Source organism: Mycetomoellerius zeteki, unplaced genomic scaffold (genome assembly GCF_001594055.1).
Source record: "Mycetomoellerius zeteki isolate Tzet28-1 unplaced genomic scaffold, Tzet1.0 scaffold22, whole genome shotgun sequence".
Taxonomy (NCBI): domain Eukaryota; kingdom Metazoa; phylum Arthropoda; class Insecta; order Hymenoptera; family Formicidae; genus Mycetomoellerius; species Mycetomoellerius zeteki.
Window position 1 is genome coordinate 294,043 of NW_017257172.1, and position 11,764 is coordinate 305,806.

General features: G+C 32.0%; 1 protein-coding gene across 1 annotated transcript; it reads left to right on the forward strand.

The window, feature by feature from the left end:
• Nucleotides 1–267: 267 nt before the first annotated feature.
• On the forward strand, nt 268–11,305 carry LOC108722804 (glucose dehydrogenase [FAD, quinone]). Its single transcript, XM_018448108.1, has 12 exons — nt 268–351; nt 582–656; nt 1,277–1,476; nt 1,578–1,689; nt 1,791–1,925; nt 1,994–2,109; nt 2,188–2,355; nt 3,650–3,803; nt 6,762–6,922; nt 7,365–7,542; nt 7,622–7,826; nt 11,101–11,305. Exons 1-12 carry the CDS (start codon nt 291–293, stop codon nt 11,303–11,305), a joined length of 1,770 nt encoding a protein of 589 aa, XP_018303610.1. The 5' UTR covers nt 268–290.
• Nucleotides 11,306–11,764: the final 459 nt, after the last annotated feature.

Sequence of the window (11,764 nt, forward strand, 5' to 3'; positions counted from 1 at the left end):
ATATATATATATATATATATACACCTGTAATCACAATTGTGATTCAATTTAGCACATCATCACAATTTCCGAGCACGTGGATTGAGGAAAGAAAAATCAATGGAAAAATCGAAAATTTTAGTACGTTATGAGAAAAAAAATGGGCAGATTCCATTTAGTTCGGCTTCGATAATATTCGGTATTTTGCGGCCATAGCGTCATGCGCACGCATATGTTTATCCCCGTTTTCATTAGGACATAAGCGGCCATATTTGTTTCCACCTTTTATACATCAGTTTCATCGGGGCCTGATGGAACAACAATCTGTAGGCATCTGCAGGTTTGCAGCCGGCGAAAGGAGTCGGTCAGCCGGTGTTGTGATTTGTGATTGTATCGGAAATATTTAGAAAAGGAGAAGAATTGTATTGGACACTGTGATACTTTGTCCTAATGAGGACTAAAATTCATAAAAAAAAATATCCTATAAATGATAATGAATTGGCGAGAATAAGAAATTTACAAAATGTTTATTTTTATGAAATTTTTACTATTCGTTCTTGTCAATACATTGACAATGTTATTTCTTTTTTGTATTCATTTAGACTATATACTGGATATATACTTTCAATGGTTCTTCAACGATGTTCGAGATACGCAGCAATATGACTATATTATTGGTAAACACATTTAATTAAGATAAAAGAAAGTGATAAGTAAATCTAATGTTCTGTTTTCTGTGATAATTATTTAGAATAGCTACTTCACCCCCGATTTCAATGAAATTAGGCTCATTCGACGCGTTTTCAGTGAAAACGAAAGCCTGCTCTGCTCTTGCTGTATGCGAAAGTCGTATGGAACCGCGCTTCGCATGGAAAATAGTGAACAGTAAACCCATGAATGATGAAAGGGAGATGGTCTGAATATTAATGAACAAACATTAATATATCGCTGTAGAAGCAAATAAGTAAAACGCATGCACATGTAGCCTTACAGCATGAAAGTGTGACCGCAGTGCATGCTTGCATCGCAGTATTTCGCAGCTGACAGATTTCCTAACCTCAATAGTCATCAACGTTTGATATTTCAATAGTCTTTAACGTTTAATATTTTGATTCGCAAGACCGACCGCTGCGTCTTTCTTGCGAAAAACGCCGGATTCGTTTGTAATGAAAACGCGTCGAATGAGCCTAATTTCATTGAAATCGGAGATGAGGTAGTTATTCTAAATAATTACTGTCACTTACGTTATCCATTTCTTTTGGAAGCAACTTTTTTTTATATTTATCTGCAATTCTAGTTGGTGCCGGTAGTGCTGGTACAATTCTGGCAACGAATCTAGCAGAGGATAAACATAGCGTATTATTGTTAGAAGCAGGTGGTACTGCCCCATTCTTTCTCGATATACCACTCCTAACACCAATCATTCAGAATACTGTTTATGATTGGCAATATGTCACTGTTCCTCAAGAACATGCATGCAAAGGCTTAATTAATAACGTAAATATTAATATTTATATGATAAACACATAAATTTATATGTTTATCAAAAATGTTATACTGATGTATATATTGTCATGTCATAAAGATCCTTTTAACAGCAAAGCAGATGGCCAAGAGGTAAAATTCTTGGAGGTACAAGCCGTCTAAATTTTATGGCTTATGTATTAGGACATCGGCTGGATTATGAAAAATGGTTTCCAGATTTTGCTGGTAAAAAAACTATATAGTAATTTATTTTAAAGTGAATTTAGGAGAAAGAGAGGTACATGTATATATACTTTGATTTTTTTTTACATACATGAACATCATAGAAACAGTTGCAAAAAATGGCGAGTCAATAAGTATCAGTGATTTAAGATGGACTACTGATTTTGCTGATGTAATTTTGAATGCATTAAAGGAATTAAATTATAATATAAGCAACATAAATTTACAATTGGACATAGGTATCTAATTTCTACTTAAAATTTCAATTGCATGTTGTATTTGTATATTTACAATATTTGTTGCCTAGGTTTTACAAAAGCTCAATTAACGATGGAGAATGGCAAACGATGGAGTATGGATAAGATATTGTATCAAAAACCTAATCATGTTTTGACTATACTTACTCATGCACATGCCACTAAAGTAAGTTTATCTAAATCATTTTTAGTGATTATTCATGATAAATACAAGGTATTATTCTATTTAATTATACTGTTGAAGATATTAGTGAACTTGGATAAAGCCGAGGGAATTGAATTCGTTAGATTTGGTAATAAATATACAGCAGTAGCAAAGAAAGGAGTTATTTTAAGTGCTGGCACAATTGAGAGTCCAAAATTATTAATGTTATCTGGAATTGGCCCAAAAAAGCATTTGGAGGAATTTGGTGTAAGTATATATGTGTGTGTATATATATATATAAAATCTTCAATTTTTATTAACTCTAAACTATAAGAAATTACAGGGCATCAATCATGAAACTTTATCCCTAGGATGGAAAGTGAAAAGTGAAAATTTTTACTATTGAAGTTAATGGAGAAATTTTTCACTTTTCATCCTAAGGAGAAAGTTTCATGATTAATACCCAGGTTTGTTCTTTATTCCTACACTATCTGAACTGGTGTATGTACAAGGTGCAATAAATTGAAGCTAAACAAACATATATTTGCTTCACTTCAACTTATTGCGCCCTGTGCATCAGTTGAAGTAGTCCAGAAATAAAGAATAGATTATGTTTCGTGTATGTGAAATTGGCACCTCATTTTTTGGCACCGCAAGTTTTGATGCAAGTTCCATTGGCACCCACAATAGTTCTATAGTTCCTGATAGATTTTAGAAATAGTTCCGTTGATTTAGCTAAAAAAATACTTGAAAATTCGAGGTGCTAACTTTTCGTGACATCTCAAGGATATGAAAAAAATCAATTTAAATGGAATTTTATAGTTCTCAATGAGCTCTACAGTTCCGGCCTCTAAATACCTATATCCCGTATGTTCTGGTAGCGCACAACAAAAGTAAAGTAATTAAATTGGTAAAATTGAAGGACTCTTAGTGTCAAATAATAATGTAAAGAAAATAAATGGCATATAAGAGTCAAATTAAAAATTTAATATATGAAATATAAAATGTTTAATTACATCCGTAAAATATGAGCTATGAATATTACAATATGTGTATATTACATGTTTCGGCATCATGATTGTTCCATTCTCAGATATTTTGAATAGACGCAGAAACAATAGATTATTAAATGTTAGAATTGATGCAGAGAAAATCAAGAAGTATATGTATAAGATTAGGATGAGGCCCGATAACTAACACATAAAGAGAACGAATTGCTTGCAAACGATTAGAAGACTGGTTGTTAGAGAATTTCCAAGTGTTAGAATAGAATTACAAATTAAAATAAAAAGAAAATGCAAGCAATATCGTCATTCTGTTGATGAACTCACTGAAATGGCCATTCAATTATCCTTCGCATAATTTGTATCTGATGCTCGTCAAAATGGTTAAGATAGTCAATGTAATTAAATAATAAATACTAGTAAAAAGTATAGTCATCAGAAATAAAAATATCTAAACTGTCAGTTATGAATTAAAGTTAAAAATGTATAAAGATACGTAAAATGTCACATGAGAATTAAAATTTGTTCTTTAATCAAATAATCATTGTGTTATTCAGATTAATGTAATCAATGATCTGCCGGTTGGTCAAACTTTGATGGATCATATATTAACTGGTGTTGACTTGATTGTGCTTAATGCAAGTCTTGGATTGAATCTTTCGGATATCTTTAATCCTATGTCAGCCTTTAATTACTTCTTTTTTGGCCAAGGTAAAACAATATATTATTACATACAAAGTTATGCATGCAAATGCACTTGTCATATTTGCCTTAAAAGTAGCATTATTTTTTTGTTTTTGTCACGGAGTAAAAAGAAGGAGACCAAACTCAAGTGGTCGATTACGAAAAAGATGGGCTCGATTTTTGGCTTCGGAAAAGCGCTGTACGGAAGAATAGAGTTCCTCTAGTAAAAGTTAAGCCATCGAGTGATAATTTTTTCTTGGTTCCGCCATATTTAGGGGACGAAAGCGATAGTAAAGCGGGGAGCACAGACTCTTGCATAACGCATAACACGTAATGCATAAGAAAATGTACCAATCAAAGCCCTCTGTTTCCTTCCTTTCCATGAAATAAAGAATTCTGATTGATTGAATTTCTTATGCATTACATGTTATGCGTTATGCAAAAGTCTGTGCTCCCCGCTTAAAGACCGCAGCACAGACTCTTGCATAACGCGTAGTGCATAAGCGAATCAACTAATCAGAATCTTTCCTTTCCTCCTATTCCATGGGAAAGAAGAATTTCAATTGGTCGATTCCCTTATGCACTATGCGTTATGCAAGAGTCTGTGCTGCGGCCATAAAGCGGGGAACACAGACTTGCATAACGCATAACACGTAATGCATAAGAAAATGAACCAATCAAAATCCTTCGTTTCCTTCCTTTCCATGAAATAAAGATGATTGGATGAATTTCTTATGCCTAATGTGTTATGCGTTATGCAAGAGTCTGTGCTCCCCGCTTAATAGATTCGAACGCCTGTCGGAGAAAACTGTCAACTTATAGCGTTTTTCACTGGCAGAACTGGTGCGCACTCGGTACACATTAAAGCTGTTGTACATTAACCTAATCTGAATGTAAAAGTAATATATCTAAATTAATAAAATATCCAACGTATATTTTATCAAATACCACAATAAAATTTATTGAAGATTTCACGGTTTAATTCGTTTATATATTTTTATTAAACGTACATCTTTACGTCGATTTGTGTATAACGGCTTTAAAGTGCACTGAGTGCGCACCAGCTCTGCCAGTGAAAAACGCTATTAGAGGATTTGATAAATATTTTTCATCCTATTTTTTTGTAATTTTGTAAATTCATGTGTATTTTCATGCGTAGAATATATTCTGAGAAGGAAAATTGTTGCTCACGTGCAGTTTTATTTTTTTTCAACATATTTCAAAATTTTTTTATGTCGGTAAGTTAAAAAATGATAATTTAATGATAACTTATGATTGCGCATGCATGTACGTATTTTTCAATAAATATTGATGCATTCACTTTTTGATTCACATTTTGATCAAAATAAAATTTTATACGAATTGGAATTTTGTAATAATAACAAAACGTACATATACATGTATTGCGTACGCGTTCGTGTGGTACATACTTCCAACTTTTCCCGCAATAGCACTCAAATCGCAGAGTTTTCATGTTTCCGAAGCCATGTTTCGAAATCGTGTTTCATCCTCGAGTTTGGTCTCTTTCTTTTTACTGCGTGGATTTTATAGTATATATAACTAAACTGTTAAATCTATAATGTCAAATTTTTAACTTAAGGTGAGTCGCTGCTCCTACTCAATTACATCGTTATTTTATACTAAAACAATGGTTGTATTTGACACTGTATGGTAACAAATTGACACAATATAGTGTCAAATTTAATTATCATTTTAGTATAAAATAACGATATATTTATAGATTTAACAGTGTACGTATATAGCAGCGAATGGATAAAACATTGGTACAATTATAAAAAGTTTTAGAAGATATGTATTATATGTTTTATTTCAAACGTAATGGGTAAATCGAACATCTCGGAAAATATGAAAAATACAGAAAAATGTTTTAGTGACAGTTGTTTACTATTGTAGTATTAAAAAGTAAAGCTATATCGATAAATTAATAGTTTACGAGATATTTTGTACTTTATACTGGCAATTTGACATAAAATATATTAAATATCTTGTGAACTATTAATTTTTTAATAATCGTAACTTTTTTAACAAAATAATAAGATGAATCAATTGAAGAAAAGAAAACAAGGTAATATAGAATAGGGGACTCCTCCTCCCCTCCCTGATGACCTTGACATATGTTGTCAAAGTCATGACCTTGAGTAACGTCCGATAGATTTTAGCCATCGCTCGTTATCCGTTAAAAAGTTATCAACAAAATAAGTTTAAGAAATAACATCTTTTTTCCATTATTTAAAACAAAATTCTGCTTTAAGGCTCCTGAGTGTTATCAGATCCGAGCCGCGCAACGCCACGCACACAAAAGCCGAGCGACATACGTGTGCGCTCGGCGTTTCGGCTACCTTCGGGCACAGTAGGAACGACTCCCTCTCGCTGTACGATTCTCGTTCGCCCAAGAGCGTCTCTGTTTCATTTTATCACACGTTGACAATGCTATATACATATACAATAAATAATTATTATATATGTAATATTTATTACAAAAATCTATTATATTTTTTGTATAAAATCTCTATTTCATATAATTATCCACCAATTGATTCATCTTATTATTCTGTTTATAAAAGTATTAAGGTACGGATTATCAGGAAATTAATAGTTTATGAGATATTTAATGTTTTATTTTGTCAAAATGATCAATATAGAGAATAAAATGTCTCGTAAACTATTGATTTTTTAATAGCTTTACCGTAATACTTTTATATGCGAAATAATCAGAGGAATCATATTATGTTAAAAAAAACCACAATTCCGTTTAAAAGAATGGTATCTCCAGATGACCTTATGAATTTTTTTCGAAAATTAATTTAACCAATATTTACGTTCTTCCGTACAACTTTCATCTAAAACATTTTTTCTTATCTTTCATATTTTTTGGATTATTCGACCTAAATTATTCGAAGTAAAACACCTTGTGTTATTATTAATAAGTATCATTATAGTGATTATCAATTTATATTTAATTAGGACCATGGACATCATCTGGAATAGAAGTATTAGGAACTTTTCATAGTTCTTTACATGCAAATAAGTCTACAGTACCAGATTTACAATTAATGGTGTTACCTTTAGGAGTATCAAAAGATAATGGTCTTATATTCAAGAAAACGATGGGGATTTCTGATGAGGTAGAAAGTATAGAAAGTATATTCTTAGTCCTATTGTTTGTGACCGAGCGTGGTGAGTTTTCTCATTTGCCTATGGTGCGCACTCTGGTTGTACATATGGGATCTACAGTTTAATGTCGATTCCGAACGACAAAATTTTGTTAGAGAAGTCTTCTTGGCAAAGATACTTTCTGTGAATTACCGTTTCCTTCCGAGAGGAGACAGAAGCGTATGAAAATATTTTGGTTGTACCGGAAATCGGACCCGTGATCTCTAACGTAGCAGACCAGTGCGCTGTTTGCTTTGCCACGCTCGCTTTCCGAATATAATATAAAAAGTATATAGTTAAATAAAAATAAACACATTATGAATAATAAATTAAAGTTAAAAAGAGTTCACACATCCATCACACATACGCGCGCATTTTTCTGAAGGAGAAAAGCTTATAATGTTTTTCTTTTAGGTCTATAACAAATATTTTGCTCCATTGTCACATCAAAACACAATAACAATTGCACCTGTATTATTACATCCTAAAAGTAATGGAGAATTACGATTGCGAAGCAGCAATTCTTTTGACAAACCGCTGATTGATCCAAAATATTTATCAAATAAGGATGATATTGACACTCTCATAGAAGGTAACTAAGATAGTACATTATAAGACTATATATCAAACATTCGTACAACAATATTTTATATACAGCATGAATATTTTAGGTTTATATTTTGTAAAGAAACTTTTGAACACAACTGTTATGACAGTCCATGGTGCATCTCTTAATAGAAGGTCATTTCCCGGTTGCGAAAACCATGTATTTGACACTAGGAAGTATTGGAAATGTTATATAAAACATTTAACACTCACGTCTTACCATCCAGTTGGTACATGTCGCATTGGCGATGTTGTGGATACAGCATTTAAGTAATTATGAAATTACAATTAAAAACAAAAGATCAATAAGAATACAAGAAGGAATTGTGATAATAGTACACACTTTGATAAACAAAGATTAATAAAGCAAATAAGGATTTTTCTTATAATTTTTACGATATTTTCATTTTCAGAAGTTTTAATTTTTATATCTTTTATGTAGAGTGTTCAGTGTAGTCCACATGATTTTTTTAGACACTGTCCGACAGTTAAAACTAGTGGTTGAAAGGTGAATGTTCATTTGTTTTAGGCTACAACATGCGATAAAGAATTTAAAAAAGCTTTTTAAAAAAGAATCATTTTAATTTTTTAAATAACACTATAATTTTTTCCATAATATTGTAGAGTGCTATTTAAAAAATTCAAAATGATTTTTTTTAAAAAAAGCTTTTTTAAATTTTTTATTGCATATCGTAGTCTGAAACAAATGAATTCGACGCACTATCGAAAATGTCACTTTTACTGATTCTGTACACATAAACACATAATATGTATCATAAATATCTATTAATAATGAAAGCGCGCGCACGCACGCACACACTTGTAACGAGGTGTTATTGTATGGTCTGTGCCATATTGAGTATTAGATACTAGCACCTTCGTATTTAAGTCCGGATCTACAATAGGTGTTTTAAGACTTAAGCCATAAGAAACTGACCAATTATAGTCGAATCCGAGGGGAATAATCGACTGTGATTCGCCCATTTCTTATGGCTTAAAGCTTAAAACCCGATTGTAGATCCAGGGTAAAGAGATCCTAAATCGATTATCGAACTTGATCGAAATCGATAGTGCAGACTTTTTTAATTCCAAATTCGATAATAGTGATATCTTTGATTTATTTCTTACATTATATTTTATATTGTTCTGTCTCACTCAAACGCATACATCTGTCCTTATCTAACATATGCCAGCACCATCTATCGCAAGACCGCGCAACACACGGAATTTCGGCTCTGTTGACATTCCTAGTCTTCATAAAGCATCTGTGTATACATATTTTCTATTCGATGAACATACCTTTATTCTAGACTTTCAATCTTAGTTCTACAAACTTGGTATTGTTCATTCCAGTAATGTGACCTCAGCTGCACGCTTATTTTCAAGATATGGACTATAAAACTCTTATATCAAGCAAATATATACCTGAGGTGACAGCTGTACGAGCCAAAAGTGAAATTTTTAACTTTTTTTCAATTTTCTCATGAAATTCAGTGCAGCTGAGGTCCTGTTTGTACGTACTTTAATTTTGTAATAATAATTTTGCAATCCGTAAATCCAATTCGGAGATTTTTCACCGAATGGAAATGATGGTGAAGTAGGACGACTTTAGCGTCCCCTTAAAGGGATGCTACCATCATTTCCATTCGGTGAAATATCTCCGAATTGAATTGACGGATTGCAAAAAATTATTTTTACAGAATTAAAGTACGCACAAACAGGACCTCAGCTGTATCGGATTTTAGGAGAAAATTGAAGAAAAGTTTAAAAATTCGCTTACTTTTAGCTCGTACAGCTGACACCTCAGGTTTATATTTGCTTCATACAAGAGTTTTATAGTTTATATCTTGAAAATAAGCAAGGTCTGAGATCACATTATTGTAACGAACGATACCAAGTTTATAGAACTAAGATTGAAAGTCTAGAAGGAAAGTAATTCTACCGAATAGAAAATACGTATGTACGGATACTTTGCGAAGACTGGGACTGTCAACAGAGTCGAAATTCCGTGTAGTAATAGTTGCGCGGTCTTGCGATAGATGGTGTTGGCATATGTTAGATAAGGACAGATGTATGCGTTTAAGTGAGATAGAACGATATAAATATAATTTAAGAAATGAATCAAAGATGTCATTATCGAATTTGGAATTAAAAAAGTCTGCACTATCGACCTCGATCAAGTTCGGTAATCGGTTTAGGATTCCCTTAAGGGGATGCTGGAATGACCAAATTATTCCATTACGTCGTATAAAAATCTTCGAATTGACTGAACGGAATAAAAAATCCTTTTATAAGATTAAAGTAGACGCAAAACTAGGAGGTGGTGCAGTGGACCTTGTACTAAAATCGAAAAAAAGTTAAAAAATTTTATAACATTCTTTCGATTTTAGTATAAAATCCACTGCACCATCTCCTAATTTTGCGTCTACTTTAATCCTGTAAAAGGATTTTTTATTCCGTTCAGTAAATTCGGAGATTTTTATCGGTCTGCAATGTGTCGATAATTTGATCACTCCAGCATCCCTTTAAGAGGATCCTAAAGTAAAACCCAAACTCCGACGATCACTGATTTTACTGATAAAATGCGATATATCGATATATCGACGTATCTTTACATACTGCTACATCAATATCTCACATATATATAAATCTTTGTAGAACAATAACGTTTTAATTAAACGTTTAAGTTTAATTCTAGTAAACAACTAGTCTGTGGACCACAATTTTTTAAATACAGATTGCAAAACTTTTATATCATGCAAGTATTGTTATGGTATATTGACAGCTCTGATGCCATAAAGTCTCGATTAACAATTTTTTTCGTTTTCAGCATAAACTCCACCTCAAACACACGTATTAATATGTATACTTTAATTCTAGAAAAAGATTTTCGAATCAGTAAAAGAGAAAAAGTTGTTATACAAAAATTATTGCCTTTAATCAGTAATACAGATGAGGATCTTTACTAATTGATATTGTTAATATGTATATGTGCGCTGTGTGTATATTATATATTTGGCTATTTAAAACTATAGGAATTATTAAAAAATACTAATTTATCTTATAATACAATAACTTATCAGTGATACACATATATGTAAGCAGTTTTGCCCCTTAAGTTCAAAAATACTAATGACTGCGTTTAGCAGAGAAAATCCGTTAGCGCTTAGTGATTTTTTTAATATGATTGGTTTTTGCCTTTAGTTCTTCACTGGATCTAAGTGCAGGAACCAATCATATTAAAGAATTACTAAGCGCTAACTGATTAGTTTTCTCTGCTGAACGAAGTCATGTCTAATTTTCAATATGGCGATGCCCTTACAATGATTGCTTTCAGCAGAGAAAACTGATCAGTGAGTTCTAATGATTCTTTAATATGTTTGATTTTTGCCTTTAATTTTTCGTTAGGTTTAAGAACCAATCATATCAAAAATCATTGAGCGTTCACTGATCAGTTTTTTCTGCTGAAATGCTGCCAATGGTCTCACTTTTGGAGGGAAGACTGTATCTAGTCATATATACCTATGTTTCGTATCCATTATAGAGTTTACAACATGAGAAATTTGTACGTCGTGGATGCATCAGTTCTTCCATCGTTACCAAGCGGAAATACAAATGGACCTGTGATTGCATTGGCACAAAGAGCTGCCCATATATTTAAAAGAAGACAAAAAGAAAAAAGGAATATACGAAAACAGCCCAAATCGTACAACATTTGCTATATATTTAATATTTGTATTAGTATGTAAGATATATCACATGTAAATATATATATATATATATAAATACGTAAATAAAACCTATAATCAATAGCTCATTAGTAATGATGTTGCGATGTACATAAAAATTGATTGTCATTAACCTAATAATATATTTATCATATAATATGAAAAAACAAAATTTTCTTTTCTATTGTCGATAGTATATATCTTAACGTCAATAGTAGTAGTCCAGAGAAAACACAAAGTCGTCTAAAAGATTGCTAAAAGACGACTAAATTGTTATAAAGATCTTTTAACCCAAATTTTTATGTAAACACCGATGCTTTAACACCGAACGTGAATGGTGAAAGTGGATAATGGAGTAAATTTTACCCCTATAATCCGTATTTTACCAATCAGCGCTTGGTTTCACAGCGCCGGTATCGATATGAGGATTTGGGTTTAGGGATCATTTATATTGGCGATAACCGTATACCGCCCATACAG

Coding starts and splice junctions, on each gene's coding strand:
- LOC108722804 (XM_018448108.1), top strand. CDS start 291: ATGGAACAACAATCTGTAGGCATCTGCAGGTTTGCAGCCGGCGAAAGG. Junction 2,110..2,187: donor CTCATGCACATGCCACTAAA/GTAAGTTTATCT, acceptor ATACTGTTGAAG/ATATTAGTGAACTTGGATAA. Junction 7,543..7,621: donor TATTGACACTCTCATAGAAG/GTAACTAAGATA, acceptor TGAATATTTTAG/GTTTATATTTTGTAAAGAAA.